Raw genomic sequence first — 24,000 nt, 5'->3', positions numbered from 1 at the left:
TCTTCAAGAAACTCGGGGTTTCTTCTCTCTCATTTCCTCATTCATTCTTTCAGTCTGTATCAGGCGCATTTTAATGCAGTTTGTTTTCTGCATGAATAAAAACTTCATAAATAAAACTTATTGTTAGGCAGATTATAAAACGTTTTTTTCTCAAACATGTCATGTCCCTGTTGATGAAGAAGCTGTATTACTTCACAGAGAGTTTACGTCGGGAGATGATATTGAGTCCCGACTAAATGTATTTTCATTTCCACATTTGTTCACAGTCCATCAGATATGTAGATACCTTATCCGTCCTCATATCACCAACATCCACCATCGTGGACATGCTTTAACATCCCAGCAGATTCTTTGTGTCGCATTACGTTTTTTGCAAACTGCATTTTTCTTTATTGGTGATGTGGATCATACTGTAATAGTAAAGCCACTGTAGCCGTCAGAAAAGTGTGACTCGCTCTGAAACGTTTTTTAAACATTTTTTGTAGTGTTCCCTGGACACAAACCAGTGAGAGCCATTAAAAAGAAATAAATTATTATACATTATAGTTCTGTTAATGATCATGGTGCTGCAGCCTCAGAATGGGATATAGTAGTAGGCCTAGCTTACTTTTTCACCCGCAGGATTGCACCCAAATGAAATTATAGGTGTAATACAATTCCAGTTTTCACCAGTAATATTATAAGTTAACTGTGATTAAATATGAAATTAATACACTGTTAATGCTTACACATTGACTCGAGCAGCAATTTACTCCCACAACAATTCTCTCTCTGTTGCAGCAGCAACCGCTGTCTTGCTTTTTTAACGAAATACATGTTCAAACTCGTTGTTTGTGCGCATGAGTATTTCCGCCGACCCGTTTGTTTGTGGTTGTTACCATGGTGAATCGTAGTATCATGGCTCCATTCATGCTGCCTTTTTCTTGTGGTGGTGCACGCGCGTGAACATACTCGGAGTTGATTGAACCAACTCATATCAGCTGTTCTGGAACCGAAAACTCAGAGTTTCCATCTCAGGGTAAATCAACTCAGACATCAGGGTTAGACGCAGAGTTTGTTAAACCTCCTTCCTGAAATGGACCCCTGGTTGCTTGTCAGAAAACAAGCAGTGTCTGGTGAGGACATTATCATGTTATCCTTCCATATTACAGCTAACGTCATAGATAGAAATGTAATCTCTTAAACTTTGTGTTTTTGAACTACTTCTGCGACTGACTACCTACAGTGAATGGAAAGTCATCATTCATCAAACAACAGCAAAAGGGAAGTATAAATGCTGTCTCAGAAGAATATAATTGCGTTGTTTTCACAAACAGATGACTGTTGTTAAATTTGAATGACCATTCCTAAGTTGTTTTTGCAATAAAAAGCTCTTCAGTCTTTCAAGGAATTGCACATAATTGTCGAAGCCTTGAGTAAAAACTGTATTCCGTATTTGTAGACAAAAAAATGTTGTTGTTTTTTTTTAATACTTCAGTCGTTGGGATTTTGAAAACGGCAACACACAGAGAGCGGAAGGGGAGGGATGAGCAATGCCCTAGATGTCAATCTTTATCCTGGAAAATGTATTTCCGTTGATCCAGACTACCCAAAGCTCATGACCGCAGGTAAGTTTTTGAACAGAGATTGAAATCTAGAGCGTTGGCTTCAGGCTCATCTCCCAATCACAATGACAGTCAGGTACAACAACAGCATCACTGATGTTGCTGCACCATCCATCTGTTGATGTTCTGGTCCCTCTTACCCTCACTTTTGACAACAGATTGATATTACAGTAATTTAACTCAGCATGTTCATGCTGCCAAAGAGATAAACCCTTTTGATTTTTATCATTATATTGACCCCTCAACTTTCTCTCTAGGATCACCCTAATGAAAAAGTCAAACTTAAGATCTTTATTTTACCTTCCAAGGCAAAAATAGCAGATTTAACTAATTGTAAATGGACTGTTCTTATATAGCGCTTTTCTAGTCTTAACGACTACTCAAAGTGCTTTAACATAATACAGGAACCATTCACACACATTCATACACTGTGGCCGAGGCTGCCGTACAAGGTGCCACCTGCTCATCAGATAAACATTCACACACATTTACACTCCGATGGCACAGCATCGGGGGAAACTTGGGGTTTAGTGTCTTGCCCAAAGACACTTCGACACGGGACTGCAGGCCAGGGATCAAACCACCAACCTTCCAATTGGCAGGCGACCGCTCTACCACTGAGCCACAGCCGCCCAATTGAAAACATATTGTTGGTTAAGAAGACATTTCCTAGTTTAGTTGTGATTCATGAGATCGAAGCTCCCTGTCTCCCTAGTTGGCCATCTACATTCATCTCCCCCCACATAGAAAATACAGTAATCAAATTTGAGTTGATGATTTGTACTTTCCGGGCAATTCATTTGGAGCTGAGGCATACATTTGAGATTTGTAGGTTACACTTAAAGCAATAAACACATAATTGATGCACCTTATATGGCAGAAGTCCTTATAAAGTAGTAGATCCTAGAATAGTTCTCTTTAAGTACATTAAGTACAAGAAGAGGATTATAGGTCCTGCATTAGAAATTGTAGCTATAGTGTGAAGATTTATTTTTATTTATTTAATTCTATAGTTAAAAGTCCTATGAAAGTGATGCCTGTTGAACCAGTATGGCAGGGTTTGCCAGCCATTGATCAATCCGTACTGTAAACCAATAGGCAATGACTTATGGAAAAGCACAATGGTTTGGTGGCAGAACAGCAGCATTGTTGATACCTCTGCAAGACCCCAGGGATATGCAAATGTTAAGTCTGTTGTACAGAAATGCAACAGATGGTGTTGGGCTAATAAGGTGTATAATTAACATATCTGCCTGCCTTTGATGAAAATGAGGTAATCCTAGCTTGTTAGGTCCAGTCTTGTCTGGTTTGGTCTGGTCAGAGAGTTGATTTGAGGCATGGAACTCGGGCAGAACCCCCATCATGCACACATCACACTTTCCGTATTCCTCCTCTTCCTTTTCTTTCTCTCCTCCATGAGCACCTGTATCCATCCTTACCTCCTCACCACACGGAGCTGCCAACACACATGTGTGCCCTCTGGCATGGGCAAGACTCATACCAGTAACAGGTTGTAACACATACACACACATGGTAGAGGTGCATTTGCAACTCTAATGATGCAGGTTTGGAAGTTGGTGGTAGGGCTGCAATTAACATTTTTCTAAATGTTTTAACCCAAGCCCAAGATGACGGTTGTTTTTCTGACAGTGGTAAAACACACTTCAAACCCTTAGCACATTCAATATAACTATTTTTTTAAAGAGACAAAAGCAGCAAATCTTAACATTTGAGAAGCTGGAACTATTTATTACCCCTACCAGGAGGTGATCTATTGGGTCTGTTTGTTGGTTTGTCTGTCAGCAGGATTATGGAAAAACTACTGATCAGATTTTTATGAAACTTGGTGGCAGGGTGTAAAATCAAGGTCAATGGCGGCTGCACATTTTGCTTATTTTTCACTTCCATTAACATTGTGAGGGGTATTTATGCTGCATTTATGTGGTGTTGGAATAATCAAAATGTTTTACTTCGCGACCATATTTCATGGCTCACCTGATCTGTTTCCTTTGCTCTTTGCTGTCATGCAAATTTTGGAAACATCTATCAACGTCTTGATTAAACTCCCTAAGCAATAAAATACAACACATGTTGTTTGTAGCATCCATGTTGTTCCACATTACGATTTCAAACTCATGGACTCACCGAAGTCAGAAGAACGACTTCCCAACTCAGGGAAATGTGCATGTTAATGCACCATTGGCCATGGCAGAGGTCTGTGCTCTCCGTGTGCCATTCTAGTTCATTTATTTATTTCAAAGGATCCCCATTAGCTGAGGCCAATTAGAGTTTAGATTCTCTGCCCGAGCCCAAACCCGAACTTGACTACACTTGAAAACTTGAAAATATCAACGATATTTTCCTCCACTATCCGGGCCCTTGATCAAGCATTTGTGTTTTTTTTATCATTACTTTATCAGCCTAATTGGATGGGGAGAAAGCTATGCCTCTCCAGCTTCTCCCATAGCTCTGGGTGTATGTAGTAGTGTGAGGTAAACTGTGCTAAATCGTGTCTCCCCCATCTGTAGCACTGTCTCCGATAATTGCGCAAACAGGTCATATTGTTTCAGATATCTCACGAGTCCTTCAGCAGCAGATATGTTCTCTCCTATACCTGGCGCGTTGTCAGCCAGTGCGTCGGCATGCAGACCGTGGCGAAGGACAGTATTAAATAGGTGATTGAGACCAGAAAGTCTCCTATATGGTTCCAGGGCTTTGATTATGTTGCTGCCTTGATCTGTTACCCTCACTATTCAGCTGAGGGCGCTAGGGTCGAGTTTCTTTTTTCTGTTTCTTCATTCGGATCCATTGTGATCCATCCCATTCTGAATAAACAAACAACGCCGTTTACATGCTTCGTCCTTGTTGCATTATTCATTAAGATAATTTTAAACAGATTTCTGTAGTTCAAACAACTCAGAATTGTAGTTGAGAACGTCAGTGATAACGGCCCACGTATTAAAAAAATGTCTGGTTTAAATCGGGCTCGGGCTCATAATTCCAGTTAATGTGTTGGGCCGGGCTGGGCTCAGACGCAACGTGCATTTTTTGGGCCCGATCTAAGCTTTAATGCCAATGTCAGGGTGTTACTAGAGTGCCCAAAATTGAATGATTCCATCTTCTGAGGAGCATGAATAAATTCAGTGTATTTCATGGCATTCTGCCCATTAGATATTTTCTTGTGTAGAAGCTGGAGCTGGAAGAATCTAAAATTAGGACAATATAGATATCTCCAGAAAATCTGATGGCAATCTGGTAGATGTTGAGATATTTTGAAGGGCTGAATATAAAGAAACAAACAGAGAACATACTGTATTTCTTCCAACCCTTTAAAACAACATTATGCAATAATTGTTATTTTATTTTCTGCAGGCTGGACAGTTTCCATTACACTAAGAATGTCACAAATATTGTTAATCTCAAATCTTCATTAACACCAAAACTTATTTTGGTTATATTTCTTTAGAAATAATATACTTAATTCCTGATCTATCTAGTTACTGTAAAATATTAGGCTCCAAACAGAGCTGATCCTCACTATACACTGATGTCCTCCAAGAGGAGAGACTTTGTTGGCCCCTCATAGTCACCTTAACTCACCTCTCACACACACACACACACACACACACACACTCCAGGAGCTGTCAGAGCAACTGACAGGAGCAGGTGGCTGAGTGTGTGTGTGTGTGTGTGTGTGTGTGTGTGTGTGTGTGTGTGTGTGTGTGTGTGTGAAAACAAAGGATGAGAAAAATCTTGTCAAAAGGTTCTATGAAGAAGATACAAAAGTTGTTAACCATTATACATGCTTTGTCTAATTTTTAAACAATTTATTTCATCACATTATCACATTTTTTATCACCATTAAAGATATGCTGTTGTGATTGGGACCCCATAGCCAGGAGCCATCATTAAGATGATTTTTGGTGGGGATATATAAGAGCTGGCTACCTTCAGACAACAAAGACTGACGCGGTGGATTTGCTGTGTGTGTCTGAGTATGTAATCCTCACTGGGTCGAAGTTTATTGACTGAATCTATAAAGGAGGAGAGTAGTGTTCAGTTTCAATTCTCATGAACAGGTATGATATCTATCGAAAGGTTATGCACGACAAATAGATATCCTACTAAATACGATACAACTTTTATTGTCAGCCAGGGCTGACATTTTTTTTGCATCCCTGGGTAGCTCATATAAAAAAGAGGACATAGATATACATACAGACAGACATAAGATGAATAGCACCAAAAGACATACATGAAACATTACCACAAATGACATAAACACCCAAGTAAGGAAATGTAGGAATGTATAACAACAGAAAATTACATGAATATACACACAGACAAGGTCTTGGAGACTTGTAACCCTGAATAAGTATTGCACTGGATTTAATGTAGCTGGTTTAACAATAGGATAGATTGATGTATGAAAGAGTTTTTAAATCCGTTGCGATTGAAAGAATGAACTCTAAAGCGTCTGTTTGAAGGCAGAAGCTGATAAACACGTGTGCAAAACACGTAAGGAGTCATTTGAAATATTACTGGCCAGTCTGAGCATACTATTATTGTGAGCTTCCTGAAAGGAGTGTGCTAGAGGTAGTTTACAACCGCCGGCTGGTCACGTGACGACTGGTCTCATGACAGTTAAGTTTAGCGGTCTTTCCAGTAGATTCAGTCGAGAAAAGGTGACTGTGAGCTGGGTTAAGGGCATCTTGAGGTACTGGTTCATTCAGGGACCGTTACAGTTAAGTTTCGGCGACAAAATGTTACCGTCATGCAGCGACGACAGCACCAAAAACAACTAGTCAGGATTAGAAAAAGGATTGTGGTTTTGATTCGGTCTGCTTCGGTCCGCTTTAGCAGTTTAGCAGTTCTCCCGGGACAGGAACACGCGTCTCCTGGGTGAAAGTCTTGTGTTTTCCCCCGGAACACATACTCTGCTTCCCCACTTGAACGCCCTGTGCAGTCACTGTGGTGCATACAGTAATAAATATGTGGAATACATACAAATTACAATACTTTTCGTTGAATGGTTCATAAGAGAGCAGCCTGTCTATTTGTAATGATACAATTATAAAAATGAGCATTCTGGTTGATATAATTGGACATTATTATGTGAATCATCACATTTGAAAAGCAGAAACAGTAAAGGCTTGGCAATTACACTGATTTAGCTTAGATCTGTATCTATAAGTAGCATAATGATTGAGTGTCATTCATTTCTGACCCACACATACACACAGTTGTGCTTTCATGCATATTTTCTTGGTTTCATTTACTACTGTTATTGTGAATGCCTTCATAACAGTGATATGAATATTTTATCTGAATTTTGATTCATGTATTATCATTAATCGCTCAGTGTCATAATTGAGCTGTTATGTTTTGTGTTGCCTCCTTTCATCTTGCTGCTCTGGCATTTAAAGCTTTTTCAAAGGAATAATAAAAAAAATATGTGCATGTGGCAGCTGTGTGTGTGTGTGTGTGTGTGTGTGTGTGTTCATGCGCGTGTGGCGACTATTTTGGTTCGACGTTTCCAGATAAACACTCGTGGCAGCTGCTGCCATAGCAACACCATTGTGCTCCCTCCCCTCCCTCTTCTCTCCTCCCCCTCCCCGACCACTCCCCCCATAACCCCCGGCCCCCCCACCCCCTTCCACCCCTCCGCCTGGCTCAGCGCTTCACAACAGCCAGAGAGTGAGGACCAGAGAGGAGAGAGGTCAGCTCGCTTCGTTTCACTGAGGAGGGGGGAAGAGACAAGACGAGTGGATAGAGAGAGAAAAAAAAAGGAATAAAGTGGAGTGAAAAGTAGTTGCTTTGGGGAGAGAATGAGTGAGGACAACCACTCCCACTACCGGCTGGACCCCAGCGATCGCCTCAATGGGCTGGGACAGAGAAGAAAGAGACCCAAGAAGGTAAATGAATAGATGGAGAGCCATATTGTACAGAGAGCATGAGGAGTGTGAGGGAGAGGAGGGAACGCTGCCTGGTTCCTCCCAGCAAGAGAGCAGGAGCTGGGTGTAGTGGAGGTGGAGCAGGTGGAGAGTACTGGAGGATGAGTGTGGGTTTGTGATTTTTTTTTTCTGGCCAGAGGTGTTACTGTTGTCTCAGGGAGTGGTCTTTAGGTTGTATTAAAGCTTAATTCCTGCTGATGCTGACTTGATTTTGCTCTCCATCGCCATCTCCATCTCCACCCCTGGAGTAAAGCCATTTCCCAGAGAGAGCTCTTCTCTCCATCTCATCTGTTTTTTCCCCTGGGTGAATTACTCCTCCACCACTCCCTCCTATCCATTCTGCTCCCTGTGTTTCCCCCTCTTTTCATCTCTCAGTGTGTTGTTGTTGTTGTGAACACCTCTAGGCAGGGAGTAGTAGGAGGAGGATGCTCTCCCATGCTGACAGGGTGGCTCCCTGTTCTGCTCACTCTTTTGTGTGCCTGTTGTTGTGGACGGCGTTACACAAAGATATCAGCTCTCATGAGATTTTTGTTATCCTGTCATCCTCATTATATGAGGTCTTCTTGACATCCATGACAGATTGCTGCTTATTGTTTTATTTCTGCGACCACCATCATGAGCCACATACACCCATCACCCTCGGTGTCAGCTTTCAATGAAGGCACAGATTGCTGTGTTCATAAAGACATGGAAATTAAGTAATATTATGACCTGACTAGTCTCGCATTGTCAGACCTATCTCCACATCGATGCGAAGGAAGGTCTGGCAACAGGAGCATACACTCCTGGATAGGAGAGAAAACAGTCGGGTTGTTTTCATTTCTTTAAACCAATCACAGTGGTCTTGGGCGGCGCTAAGCTCCAGACGCAGCGACGGTGGCTCTGCTAAATAGTCTCTGGAAGGAACTTGTTTTGGTGGAACATTTGCACCCCGCAAAAGAAAACGCCACATACAATATTAAATGAAGTTAACTGTTGACACAATACAGTAACGTGAAATATTTAAATTAGCTGGATACATGGTTAAAAGTCATTAGCTCTTACCAGTGTATCTCCGTGTGTACTACGTCCACAGCAATCGGTCCCAAAACGTCCCAGTTAGAGAGGTTCCCCGAGGTTCCGGTTAATGTTGCTAGATGCGACCGGAGTTTAAAGTTAACACAAAGAAAGCTCAAAGTAAGAGACATGGAACTTCCGGCGGCGGCTCCATAACTATCCCATTCCCAAACTGTCATCGATCCAGACTATGACCTGACTATCTATACAAGTTCAATACAACAAGTCCTCCAAACCACATAACCACATAGGCTGTTTGTTCCTACGCTCTAATGCAACCATTAGTTATTTAATGAATTAGCTCCCCTTGCAATGGCAGAAAATACATTTTCCGTCATTTGACCTAAATGTAACGGTCAAGGTTTTAAACACATCGTTAACGTGGAACGGTCACAGTTTGGTTAGGTTTAGGCATAAAAACTACTTCAGTACATTCGTTATGTTACTTCACTTCCGTGTGTACTGTACATGACGGAATTACGAACGTGATGTAGTTCCGTTTGTTACATAAGTAAAAATAACTTGCTGTTTATATTTTCAAACAGGACAAGATCAATGGTCTCCTGGGTCGAGGTCCTGTGTTTGTTTGTTTCAAATTACTTAGGTCTATCACAGTTTCCTAGAGCTGTCTGCAAATATCTTGTTTTGGCTGACCAACCCAAAGATATTGGATATAACATATAAAGACTTGAATAACTAACTTCGGAATTGTAGCTAAGAAATGCCAAAATATTTTTGATGGTATTTAGGAGGAGTGTCGACATTACATATGTGTCAACTAGAGGGCATTGACTAGTTTATTTTTTCAGTGTAAAATGACAGTCTCATGTATTTTTATACACTTTAATATTAGATACCTGCCTCAGAAATACAGTATTGGTTCGATAATCACACATAGTTTAGTTTAGAAATAGATACTATAAAAAGCAGGAATTCATTCTTATTGTCTTTACGATGAAAATTCATTGAAACGTAATATAACAGTTCACTGTCTACACTAAAACAACAGAAGAATAAACGCTTTAAGCTATTCTTCCTCATATTCTCTATGACAACCAATACATCCTTCAACTAAACAACTAAATAAATTGTCCAAAACAACCTCTTTGAGCCTTTTCTGATCTTCCACTTCAATGGTTAAGGTCAGGTAGGTACTTGGTTATGGTTCAGGAGAGATTATGGTCATGGTTACAAGAAACCAACACTGACTGTTTTGACTTTTTGTATGCCCAACCATCCACATTTACTGAAGGGTCGAACTATTTTGACAGAAGGAACTAATAGATAAAAGGTTGGAATCTTAATGTTGCTGCTACACTGAAATACTTAATCATGACTGTGAATGCTGACCATCATACAGTATATCAGTGTTCTTAGAAGCCCTGTGGTATCCAAATTAGCATTGACATGGCCTCAGTCTGTGTCTATATTTCTGTCTGTGGTGACTTTTTTGTCCTGCTAGCTGACTCTGTATTTCTCTTTCCATTTCTCTCTATCCTTCTCTATTACATATGACAGCCCAGTCTTTTCTCACAGGCTAGAAGGACACAGACAGACAAAATCCAGCAGTATTTGATTTCGCGGTACTTTCTGTTCGTTGGTTCGAGGGAATTGAGGCTTACAGAAGGAGACTGGCTTGGCCGATTCCTTCGCAGTCTTTTTTTTTTTTTTTTTTTAACCAATAACAGTGATGTATGAATGTAAACAAGCCTGTTTTTCATGACTGACTATCAGATTCAATGCCGTTGTGCTCATTTGGCTATGTCAGTCAGGACAGGACAGGACAACACACATTAATTAACATTTCTGTAAATGTGCCAGTGTTAGCCAGCCAACTAATTTTCAACTGTAGTCCTTTGGCCAGATGATTTCGGACCAGAGCAACAGGAAACAGCAAGACATTAGTACAAGATGGCTTCTTCTAAAATGGCATCACTGCGAACTGTAATTAGTTCACGCTGATAAACACCAAGCATCTTTTTTTGGACAAATACAGGAGTAATGACTACTTACCTCCAAGACTAAGACAAAATTATAGTAAGCAAAACACAACAGCAGTTAGCATGTAGCCACGCCTCCATTCATAGACCAGAATGCCTGCTGCCTTAGGGCATGTCTGCCTCTTTAATTGGCTGAGAAAGCGGTGAGAAATGCCAGAAAAAGTGCATAAAAAAAGGAGGACACTAATGTCAGCTGCTTGTGTTGCCAACACATCACTTAGACAAGGTAATATCAAAAAATAAATACACATACAAATGTACCTGAAAGATTCATTGGTTTGAGTCATTTTCCATGAAAAAAAGTAAAGAATTCTTTAAATTCACTATTCACTAAATTTACTATGTTTGAGTTGTGAACAAAACAAGACACTTGAGGACATCATCTTGGGCTTTGGTAAACACTGATCGACATTTTCACCATTTTATTGAGCAAACAACATTGTTTAATTGAGAAAATAATTGACAATGTAAATAATCGTTAGTTGCAGCCCTAGTTTTGTGCTATTCAAGATATCACACTTGAGTGTTAACGTTTCTTCTTGACTGTGTAAACAATACAAAAAAATCTTTAACTAAATGTCTGCTTACTAGGTTTTTCCAGAGCTTTCAACTGGTCTTCATCATGGTCTGTATCAGCAAACAGCATCTGTTGATGAGGAGCAGTAGAAAGCTCCAGTAAAACCCAGTAAGCGGGCCTGGATTTAAGATTATTTTGGTAGTTTACATGTGTTTTTTTGGCATAACATGTCTTGATACAGCAGATTCACCTACTTCTCAACTATATGACATTAGACAGATTTAAACTCTTGCCTCATCGACTGTGATTGGTCAGTCCATTAGCCATTGAAAAATGGTAACGAGCTCTGAAGCAGTTGCTTACTGTGAAAAACCAGAAAGAGTAACCATATGCCCTGCTACGTCCTATAGTGCCCTGCTACGCCCTGCAGTGCACCGTTACGCCGTGAACTACTACAACTACTATTTCTAGTCATAGTTCTATTATCTTTACTGTGACTATAATTGCTGCTGTTCATCACCCCCCCAACAGGCACCGTCAGACACCGTCTACCAAGAGCCTGGGTCTGTCTGAGGTTTCTGCCTAAAAGGAAATTTTCCTTGCCACTGTCGCACTAAATGCTTGCTCTTGGGGGAATTACTGGAATTGTTGGGTCTTTGTAAATTATAGTGTGGTCTAGACCTACTCTATCTGTAAAGTGTCTTCAGATAACTCTTGTTATGATTTGATACTATAAATAAAATTGAATTGAAAAATGAATTGAATAACAAATGTTACAAGGCAAAATAGAGAAACTGCTGTTAGATTGAAAGGGGAAAGAGGGAATGGCTCAGAAAGGACTTGTGTGCGAATGTGTTTATTGCTGAATCTACTAAAGTAAATTGTTGGTGGAAGCACAGGGCAAAGCGTTTGGCAGCGGGGGGGCATTCAGAATCAATAGATGAATTATTGATATGCTCCCTCCCCCATGCTTAGATCGGCACACAGGAACACACATACAAATACACACCCAGCTGGTGACCTATGGGAGCTGATCTTTGCTGTGTGCAGGGCAATTGACTGAGAGTGAGGTGCTCTGCTTATGTCTGCTGTTGCAATCCTTCATATTTGGAAACCAACACACACTTGAGTTGATGTTTTCAGTTGGTAGAAAGCCTCTGTTTAATACAGCGTGTTCTTGGCTCTTTCATGAAAGCCCTAAGTACTTTAATCTCCCACTCAATTACCCCGTCCTCCTCTCCCACTGATCCAGAGGGGGTTTAAAACACATCCCCTCTGTACCCATACAGCCTATGCTTGTTCACTGTATAGATTATTTCAAGGGGAGGAAGACCGTGGCCTTGATGAAGATGCAGGTTTTATTTTCTGATGAGCACAGGAAGGTTTCAGGTTTGTGGGTTTCTGTTCTGCAGGGCAAGGACAGTTTGCTAAAGTCAGATTGGTGTGTTATTTCAACAGACGGAGAGTACAGGGATTTTCAACCCGTCTGTTTCTGGGACTCAGCAGTTTTTCATTTAGAGAAAGAGAGTCATATTCAGCCAAATAACTTTTTTTTGCTGCCCTGCTGGTCTCTTATATTGGCTTTTAAGTTAAACAACAGTTATCTAGGAATAAAAATATGACATTAGATTTCCTTTCGCGCATGTTTGCCTTTCATTTATGATGTGACTAGTCCAATCAATGTCAGAAGGCACTTGCATAGTATATACTGTACATGTATAGTGCCTATGTATATGAGAAGCCTTTAACCTTACATTACACTGAGACATTTTAATAAGAACTGAAGTAGGGCTGGGTATTGTTTAAAACGTGTAAATACTTACGCCAATCTGATACCTCAGTTTCTGTAGTGAAACCAACTTTTTTACAGCCCAGTATACCAAGACATTTCTTCCTTATTGGACAATTTTGCACCTCACAATTTGTCCAATAGTGTTCAGTGTTAGTGCAAATACTAGAGTTCCCTTTATGTCATCTGACGGAAAGAAACAGTGTGGAGGTTGGGGTTGGTGGAATGTAACATGTCTGTCTTTTATGTGGAAGACCAGAGTTTGCGTCCTGTCACAAAAAAAAAAACAACTGTATAAATGAGGAGATCTTGGTCAGAGGATCTGGAGACAGAGAACATCAATCCTTATACGAGGACAACTATCGACCGCCGTGACACAATTACTGGGTTACTTCCCTGCTGTCTGGTCTGATTTGTCTGGAAATAACTCTAAAGATAAAGAGGACGTACCCAGAGTGTCTCTCTGATCCAGTGACTGTTCACCCTGTGACTCAGCTCATCAGGGGACAAAATGTCTCCTGTTGTTGGAGTTTTTGCTTTCATCATATAACCTGAGGCTTTATGTATTGCGTTTTTGGGTTGTCCGTCCTTCTATTTGGCACAATGTGTTTCTACAAAAACTGGCCACCATTCAACGCCATAACTCAGGAACAGAAGGGGAGATTGTAAACATATTTACAGTAAAATTTGGTCAGATACTGAATTGGTGACACTAATCTTGGGTGCCCATCTTGAAACTGTTGTGATTTTATAGATAGTCTATGTGTGAAGCATCCACGTTTTATTCCCTGGAATCATACATCGCCATATAGTAATGACTTCCATTTTGCCAAAAGATACACTTGTAATACCTTTTGTTAAGTTCCTTCAAAGTCTTCACTTCGTATATTTTATGAGTCAGACAAGGGTCTAAACTGCAATTTGAGGCAAACAACTGTAAGACACTAATTCTAGTTTGTTCTTATAATGTGTATTTTTGAAGTGTGATTTCAAGCCTACTTTGATGAGTGTGTGTGTGTGTGTGTGTGTGTGTGTGTGTGTGTGTGTGTGTGTGTACGCCTGTGTGTGTATGTGTATGTCGGTGTGTGTGTTTGTGTCGGTGTGTGTGTGTGTGTGTGTGGGTGTGTGGGTGTGTGTGTGTGTGTGTGTGTGTGTGTGTGTGTGTGTGTGTGTGTGTGTGTGTGTCTTTGACCCCTCCATGCTGCCTCTTTTTTTGGACAGCAAACAACAACACAGATGGTCTGTGAGGATGACACCCAGACGTCGCTATGGCGACCAAGAGCCTTGCCGCCAAAAAGAAAACCTTTAGCTGAAAACATCTGAGGCTACATGTCTAGGCTCTGGCAGCATATTGTCGGATGTACAGTTTGGGTTTTTGTCTGAAAAGTGACAATTCAGTTCACTTTGCCTAACATTTGACAGGAGCAGTGCTCTAATAGTACTACAATATGTCCTTGAGTGTTTTTTTCCAAGAATAGAACTGCCTGTAATGAATCCATCCCTGACTGGGCAAAGCTGCACTCCCTTGGTCAGGGTGTGGCTATTCCCTGGACGGCCATGATGCTGTTGTTGTGTTGCTGTGTGATCCAGGTTGTTAAAAAGATTGGGTTTAAAAGGAGGTTAGGCTTCTTGTTGTTCTCTTTTATTACAAGAAAAACGTGCCAAACAGAGGAAAGACAGATAGATGAGGATTAAGATGCTGAGTGAGAAGGTGAGGGCTAAAGGAAGAAAATTGGGTTTAATCTCAGTATGGTGGCTGATGCTGTAGATGCACATTAGTATCAGGAAATAACTTCAATCCGCTCCCCCCTCTGCTCAGACTCCTGGTGCCATAACCAATGATAACCGAACAGAGTGGAGGCGTGGCATTTTTTACAGGGCTACCTCACACAAGCACGACAAACATGATCTTCCAACCAACATATTTTGCCTTCTTTCCAAAAAGTTCAAATTTTTAATCAATAGCAATATAATTCAATTCAATAAATAGCGAGTAGTTAATGGAATTGTTATTTTGTGCTGTGTGAAAAACATACATCCACAACAATCTTCTGTTCATCACTGTTCTTTCAGTTATGATATTTATCACAATATAAACCATGTCGGTGTTACTGTTGAGATTTGGCCTAAAATAAAATCTCAATACTAGGTGACTACTCCAGTTTCAGAACGGGAAAAGTTAAAAAGAATTGTAACGGCTGAAATGAGAAAACCTGTGTAAAGCTAACCAAAAGCCTTTAAACTGCTGGTCTGATAAAGTTGTTATGGCTAGCATCTTAGCCAACTGTTGCCTAGTTATGAATCCAGCAGACGCTGTAGAGTTGGTCATGATTCTCACTCCGAATGAGTAAGTCAGTATGAGTAGTCTCGCATTGCACTTCCTCCACAGCGCTGTGGAGGAAGGTCTGGCTAGTCGACACAGCATTCCGTCTCAGGAAGGAACTTGTTTTGGTGGAACATGTGTACGTTCAAAAGTTGTTTTAGTCGTGCGAGAGAAAACTCAGATTGGACAGATAGTCTAGCTAGCTGTCTGGATTTACCCTGCAGAGAAGTCCTCAGAAATCCACCAGATTTTAGAACGCCAACACAAAGAAAGAGGAAGGAGATGGACATCCTGCCAGATGAGGGAGATCTGGCGGAATTTCCGGCGGCACCGAAATCACAGAAGTGGAACGTCGTGGATGTAGACTAGATTATACATTAGCGTGTGATCCATATCGACATCAACTTGTCGATATGAGATATATTAGACTAAAATAAATATTAAAAAAAACATTTGTATCTAATTATGAATCATGAGTAAAATGCTTGCAGCCAAAGAGCTCATGTCTTCAACAGCTTGAATTTCTTCATTTTGACCGTACGTGTTTTTCACAGTAACAAAAGCAACAGCATGTGTGATGTCTCAGTTAGTTTTTTTGGTCGTCAGGTCCAAGGCTGGAAAAAGCAGATAGTTGTTGTAAGATTTGTTTGTCTATTGCTGTTATTGATGCTATTTCTGTCAAACTTTCCACAGGGCACCTATGTAGTTTACAAGCATAAGAGATTTACCACTCAACATGTGTACTAGAAACAAGTCTTTGATTTAAGACAGAGGTACACAAAGGCAGGCTTGTTATTTTTAACTGACAACCATCAATTTTGCCAGCTGAAATCTCAACTGGTGCTGGCAGATATTATAAGCTAAGCTAGCTAGTTGACTTGAAATTTGTGAGTTGGCTCCATCTCTGGGCGACTAGTTATAAAGAGCCCCTGTTATGTTTTTTTGGATTTGTTTCCCAGTTTTTAGTGTGTTTTAAAGTTTTTTTTGTGTATGTAATAGATGTATAAAGAACAAAAACACATTTCACTTCAAATGGAGCTTTCTCTCTCACAGACAGCACTGTTTCTCAACTGCCTAATTCCTCCATTAACATTATCCAACAGAGAAGGCCTGCTGACCAATCAGAGCAGACTGGGCTTTTCAGGAAGGCGGGCCAAGAGCTCAGACAGATTAGGCTCGTTCGAGATGAGACAGGTCTACGCAGAATCGATCACCGGCGATCGCCACCCAATGCATGCCGGTTAGATTTGTGTCCGACTTGATCCCGACTTGCTCTGACGTCTTGCACACGTGGGCAACGATAACCTCACGAGATCAAGGCGGCCGCAGGTTTGAGACGCAGGAAGCGCAGTTGCTTTTCACCAACTGCAAGACCCAGGCGGACCCAGGGCATACTGGGAAACGCCTGCCTCTCAGCTGATCTAACAGTTGATTGGTTCAGAATCGACTCAACATGATGACGTTTTATACAAACTTTTTATTGATTTTGAATTGGAGGGATTTTAACTGCTATTTGTCTGATTTAAAGGCTTATTCTGTACAGACCACAACAGATCGCATGTAGAGTTTGAGAGGACAAATAACTGTTTGGTGGTGAGGTGTAGAGAACTTTTAAATATTGATGAACCCTCCAAAGGAGTAAGTGGGATATCTGATGTTATATGATTGGTTAGCGATTATGTTTCACTGTAATTGGACATTTGTATGTTGTCAAGCAATGTACTGAAGTACTCAGTATATTAAACTTTCTCATTTTCATTTTGGAATTTTGTGCTGGACCAGCTATCACCCTAATTCTAATTAGTTCTGCAGAAACACCTCACTGATGGATTCAACAAAAGTGGCCATTTCCCTGATGAACTGCCAAACCCAGTCATTTACTGAGCGTCAGGCCTGCATTAGCACTATATGTATATATGTAGGGACAGCTTTGAAAGACAGCTCTGTGCTGAAGTGGGAGTGCTCAGACACTAACTAGGCGTCTCCCATCTCACTTATGGATGGTCAGGGATTATTTATTGATGAGAAGATCTATCCATTAGTAATGCCTGGGGACTCTGGGGTGGCTCTTGGATCAATGGAGCTTCTCTGGTTCTGGTGATGCAAGGTGTTTGGGCAAGTCAGAGGATTTTGGCCTCAGCGAGGTCACAGGCCTGAAGACACAGGGGTAGATTGTGTGGTTACACTTTCCAGACAGTTCCCTGCAGAAGTTTTCGATTTCAGTGCAAAAAGTGAACTTAATCATCTAGTAGGGTGCAGCTCAGACACATTGAGCATCCCAGCTGGTTCAATGGTTGCACTCTAAATGCCTTTTAAAAACCTAACCGAAAACCGAGTAAAGCAACACTTAAAGGTCATGAATATATTAGAGCATGTTTACTTCTTAAATTTGTGCACATACAGTGCATGTACATTTTCTTTCACCTTTTGCTCATCAAACGTTTCTTGCAGTTTCAGTTTCTCTAATCTTACTCCCTTCATCAGCCACATATCCACATCTCACTTCTCCCCTATTCTCCCTTTCAGGTTTCCTCAACTCCTCCAGCTTGTTTCAGTTTCTATGCTATCTTGCGTTTTTCCATAGCAATGCGGCCTATATCCCAACCCAGTCTCACGGCAGTTCGTGAAATGGTCACGTTATTTAATCTATTGATTCGTGTACATGGGCAAGTTTTTCTCGTTTTTTTTGTGGTGGCCAGCACGAAAATGTAAACTAATGTATTTCAATGGGAAGCATATTTCGTGATCTAGAACTACTTTTGAACGTACACATGTTCCACCAAAACAAGTTCCTTCCAGAGGCTTTGCAGAGGCACCGTTGTGATTGGTTTATAGAAATGCCAATTAACCAGAGCACATTTTTCTCCCATCCCAGAATGCTGTGTAGACTCGCCAGACCCTCCTCCGCAGCGCTGTGGAGGAAGGTCTGGCAATGCGAGACTAGGTACATATTAGAATGTGTGGTCAATTATAGTTAGGAATTTGTTGTCACAAACTGATAGCACCTAGTTGGACCGAATCCATCTGGGTCAGTTGATGTTGACAGGTGTTTGGAACTGGAATTGGGACCATTGATATCACGAACCATGAGGAAAAAGGAATAATGTTGTTTACCTTTTATGTGCATAATGCAGAAAAAGTTAGGCAAAGCTTTAGATTGATGCCAGTTTCTTTTCTGAATAGAACTCTTGATCACCTAATAGTCCAGCTTTTTCAAAAGTTCACGTTTTCTGCCAAAACAAATTGCACATTTGCAGTGTGTCTTAACTACATTATGTATACTGTCATTGGATACTTGGACATGCCATTGCAGCCCATGTCGTTTTCAGAGTTTACAGACTGGCCTGCAATCTGATATTTCATGAAAAGTTAGCTGCAGTGGTGGCAGTAAAACATTCATCAGGCCCAGCAATCAGCCATAGAAAACAAATGTCTACTGGAATCTAATATGACTCCCTTATGCTTTGTTCTCCTCCATCCCCCTGAAGCAGGAGTGAAATTGAAGCTGGTGAGGTTGGAGAGAAGGATTAGCTGTGATCACTGGGCATTCAAACACATAAATTGACACTGAAACACTTCACACAGGTTTGTTTTCTTTGCCTTTCTTGTGTCACAGGATCGAGATCAGGGAAACTATAGGCTCCTTTTACAGTAAGATAGAGGTTAATCTAACAGCGATTGGGTGTAATTCTGCCTTGATGGAAAGTGCATAAATCATTACGGTATTTTTATTCTATATAAGAGTGAAGGAGAGGGGGAGTAAGCAGAAAAGAGAAGTATATGTCTATATTTTGTGTATGTAACTTTTGTTAAACATCAGTCAGCCACCGAGCGCCCCGAGGGGTTCAGTGCCTTGTTCAAGGGCACCTTGGCAGTGCCCAAGAGGTGAACTGGCACCTCATTAGCTACTGATCCACGCTCTGTAGTTTGGTCCGTATGGGGACTTGACCGGCGACCCTCCGGTTCCCAACCCAACAACCTACAAACTGTTTTTATTGCTTATGAATTCAACTTTTAATTTCTGGAAAAGAAGATTGTGTTCTTCTTTTCAAATGTTACATGATCTTGCTTTAAGATAAGGTTGTAAATCATTTTTATTTAATCTTTATTTCAGTTCAGGGACAGTGCATATTAATTTATTTATATTTATAATAATTAATAACATGTATGTAAATATGCCAGAATTAGCCAAAAGGTTAGTTTTCATCTGCAGTCCCTGGCCAGATGTTACAATAGGCTCCTTTAAAAAAAACTTGTAGCTTTTAATATAGCTGATTAATCTCCCAGGTCTCATGTCATCCTAATGTACACTTCATAGTGTAGAAATCCAGTAGATCTTATTCAGATTTACGGTATTAACTTGTCTCCACTCACTGAAATGAGGGAACAGGTTTTTGGTTAGGGTTTGACACGTAGGAAATACAGGGTTGTGTCCTCCATTTAGATGGAGAGACACAACCTCTATTTGTAGAGTCTACAATAGGAGTGCCAATCAGGAATGGACTCATCAGAGCTGCAAAAGGCATTGTTAATAGCCTAGTGGTCAGGCTTTACCCCATTCATTCCTATAACCAATCCATGGATCGGGCGTTTCCCATTTTTTATCAACATAGAAGAAACCGATATATTGAACAGATCTGCAAACTGTTCACTGTCACTATAATTCACTTGTTTGTTTTTTCAATATCTGCTCCAAACGTAAGCATGATTTTGCTTTTTCTGGTCATATTTAGGCGACTCAAAGCACTTTGTTAAGGTTAGGGAAAGACTGTGCTTTTGTTTTAAAATAGAAAAAGTCAATGCTGACTTGAAGCAAAAGGGTCACATTGACTCTTTTAATATTTAACCAAAACTAGTATTTTTACCCTATTAACCAAGTGATATAGTAGCCTAAACCTACCAGCAGGTCACAGGATTCAAACCCCATTCTCCGATATCAAAGCTTCCGAGCTTTGTACACCCAATCATCCAGCCTAACCTCCTCCGTAGGACTTCTGTTCGGTATAAGAACATATTGTTTTCTGAATTAGAAATTAGACAAGATGTAAGAGTAGAGTTTGTCATTTTGACACAGATGTGTTGTGTTTTCATTGGGGGTATTACATTAATTGAATAATTGTCTTCCTAACATCCTCCCAACTGTCAAAACAACAACAACAAGACAACAATGCTAATACCAGTATTTTCTCCTTTTGAAATTTCTGTTCCGTGACAGAATTTCTGTTTGTGTTTTGGCCTGTGTGTTGTCTGCCCATTTTAACAGCCAGGCCGGGTTGCCAGATATATCTGTAAAAACGTAAACCCAGCGCGCTACAGCTGTAAGGTTAGTACAGCCATGAAAGCAGCAAACAAACAAACAGGATCAACGGAGATAGATTCTACCTGACCTAAAAAACATTGCCATGTTTCTAACAGTTGCGTGACCAGAGACGTAACAAACCCCAGGTAAATATTGGACATGTATTTGAATATTAGTTGGCTAATTACCCCCTGAACAGGTAAGCATTAGCTTCAGGCTAATTTATCACGGCTACAAGGGACGGGCATTTTATGTCATTTCAACATTTGTGTACTTACATTGAATGATATAGAGTACCCGTAATTCTAAGCCGAAAAAGTGTGTCTGTCAGTTGGGTACAGAGCTCCGCGTGAGCACGGGCTTTTATAACCTAACGTTAGCTACTCCGCTGTGCTGTGGAGTAATGTCTGGCTATGTGAGACAAGCGTCTAGCAACATTGTTGGATGCTGTGGTCTCAGCCTGGCAACCAATGTGAACTTCGAGTCTGGACGAATCTCTCCAGTATTTTGAATTTGTACTGCAGTAACTTTTTTAAACACTAGCTGTCAGTATTACATATTGCACCTTTAACTTTAAATAAAACATTGTTAGCTATAACTATAAGTCTGATACTTCATTTATATTTATGAATATGTGTGCAGATAAGTCAGTCAGAAGCCTTTGAAAAGGGGTTTGACTGGCATGTGGTGGAGTAAAACAAATTGAATTGATCAAATTTACAGTGACAGCAATTACAGCATGAAATCAAAAAGCAAGTGATCAAAAAGCCTTATTTGAACCATATATCAGCTGAATATGGGTGTGCTTAACTTGATTGGCAGTACTGGAATTGTATAGGGTGTGATATACTGTAGCTGCTGGAACAATAGAAAGAAAGGGGTATTGGTTGGACAGGGATTGGAGATTGGGGGAAGGCTTTCAATTCAGCCGAGTGTGAAGGAGCAGACAGAGGAAAGAAAAGGAGGAGACCGATATACTTGATGTTGGTATTTGACACACTACATCAATCTGTAGTTTGAATATGCTTATACATGCTACCTAAGTAGTAAATGAAAAAATGGCAACAAGCTGAAAGTTGGAGAACATTTATCTTAAGGTTAGTATACATCCACTAACCTTCCTCTTTCTTTGTGTTGGCGTTCTAACCTCTGGTGGATTTCTGAGAACTATGGTTAACTGCTCCTCAGATCTCTGCAGGGTAAATCCAGACAGCTAGCTAGACTATCTGTCCAATCTGAGTTTTCTGTTGCACAACTAAAACTACTTTTGAACGTACACGTTCCACCAAAACAAGTTCCTTCCCGAGGCTATTTTGCAGTAGCACCGGGGCTCAGTGTGGCTCTTAGCGCCGTCCAAGACGATTGTGATTGGTTTAAAGAAATGCCAATAAACCTGTTTCTCTCCCGTCCTGGAATGCTGTGTGAAGTTAGCCAGACTCTCCTCCGCAGTGCTGTGGAGGAAGGTCTGGCAATGCGAGACTATCTTAAAGGTAGACTTTGTGATTTGGCTTGAGCTTGAATGATTGACTTTACTTATTTGAGTCATGAAAGCATTCAAATCTCAATTTTAAAATCTTGCTGTGGACGTTTTTTTAAACTTGACTTGGAATTGCCTTTAAGCACTTAAGACTTGACTTGAGAGACTACGGCTTGTTTCAAATGACTTAACTTTGACTTGCCCCAAAAGATTTAAAGACAGCTCTGAGACTTGATTTAAGTCTTGTCTTGAAGGACTTGAGACTTGACATGAGACTTAACTTGGACTTGTCTCTATAGACCTGAGACTTTCTCTAACAGATGTCAGACTTTACCTTGACTTGTCTCAAAAGATTTTAGACTTAAATTGAGCTTATCTCAAATGACTTGAGACAGTTAATCTTTTTCACCCTGTCACTTCTGGAAAGACTGCTATCTTTTCACTCACAGATGAGCAGACACTACTTTTTCTTTTTTTCCTCTGCATGGCTTGTTTAAGCAACTGACCAGGATTACTGGCCAGATCAATGGAGCCAGTGCCCACTGACCATGGGGGCATCATGAGGACACATCTTCTGCTGATCCTGGGCCTCTGGACAAATCTAAAATGTTTTGTTTATACATGTGTGACCACAATTGGGTGATGACTGTAGATTAGAATCTACTGTGCTGTCCGTTGATCAGTTCTTGAGTATCTATGGCTTGTCAGTGTGTGTATATCTGTTTTTTTATGTTTTTAAATGTAGTTTGTAGTGTGTAGTTTGGCTGCAGCTGGACATAACTACCTACTAGCTTTGCCACAGAGAAGTGTCAGACCAGATGCCCTTTTTCAAAAATAGCAGTCCAGACTGAAGGAGGTCATCTAGCCTGAAATGTCTGTTGCTTCTACAGTTCTCAGAAGTGTGATAAAGCTAGCAGTGTTATAGAAATAGCAGTCATAATAATCAGTTTACTTTGACACATAGATGATCTTGATAATAGTGACTGTCACTACTGCAGTTTTCTACAGTGTCATATATTATATCTGACACATAATCCTCCACTGCTGTGGAGAGAACCTTTCAGTCATTCCACCTCCTGCTCTGTGAATACAGTCCACCTACAGCAGGAAAGGAAGCAAAGTGCAGAAAACTTTCAGAACTTTATAACCAAGTGGGTTTGACATTAATAAGGCCTGTCAGACTGAATGCAGCCAATCAGAATAATTTTCCAAATGCCTCAGTATATACATATGGCTTGCTGCTTACCCACCATCTGTCCTGTGTTTACAGTGGGGGAAAGGCTCAAATCTCATATTTCTCAAACTACTTAAGCAAGGTTTGGGATGATGTGAGGTTTGAGTTGCTGCAGCTAATTTCTAAAGGATGTTGCCTCTATTACACTGTCATTATTACTTCACTAAAAGATTTATCTTAAATCCCTAGGAAGGTTTTAAGGTATAGACACAAATTCATCAGACCGGCACATACTGGTACTTAGCAGAATGTCAAGGATTTTCCATATCTGTATATCTGTATCTGTGTCTCTGTATTTCTGTGTATCTGTATCAGTGTCTCTGTGTCCCAAAGAGCAGCGGCAGATGGCCCCCCACCAAGAGCCTGGGTCTGCGCGAGGTTTCTCCCTAAAAGGAAATTTTTCCTCGCCACTGTCACCGCTTGCTTGTGGGAAATTGTTGGGTCTCTGTAAATTATAGAATGTGGTCTAGACCTACTCTATCTCTTAAGTGCCCTAAGATAACTCCTGATGTGATTTGACAGTATAAATTAAATTGAATTGAATTGAAAACAGAAGCTCCGATAGAAGTCAATGCAATTCTCTTAATAATTTAAGGATGATCGGCGAGGATGTTGCCTATCTGGACATAGATATTTGATTGAATCACTATTGTTAGTTGTTAGAGTGTTGTCTGTAATTAATCAACCAGTTATTAAAAGCCAACTGTTTAATCTAAAGGCTAAGATTTAGTTGGAGATGACAGTCTG

General features: G+C 40.5%; 1 protein-coding gene across 2 annotated transcripts in view; it reads left to right on the top strand.

The window, feature by feature from the left end:
• The window catches only part of ank2b (ankyrin 2b, neuronal), a 241,092-nt gene that overhangs the window by 68,563 nt on the left and 148,529 nt on the right, over positions 1-24,000 (top strand). The window contains exon 1 of one of the 2 annotated variants that reach the window (XM_035993710.1): positions 7,303-7,519. The exons of the other annotated variant lie outside the window; for it this stretch is intronic. Within the exon in view, the coding sequence (XP_035849603.1) occupies positions 7,433-7,519 (87 nt within the window). The 5' untranslated portion in view covers positions 7,303-7,432. Of the gene's footprint in view, positions 1-7,302; positions 7,520-24,000 lie in introns of those variants that run through there. 2 annotated transcript variants of the gene reach the window in all.

This window comes from Sander lucioperca, chromosome 17 (assembly GCF_008315115.2).
Source record: "Sander lucioperca isolate FBNREF2018 chromosome 17, SLUC_FBN_1.2, whole genome shotgun sequence".
Lineage (NCBI taxonomy): Eukaryota > Metazoa > Chordata > Actinopteri > Perciformes > Percidae > Sander > Sander lucioperca.
The sequence above is the reverse complement of the archived record's forward strand: the minus strand, read 5'-3'. Positions and strand labels throughout refer to the sequence as shown.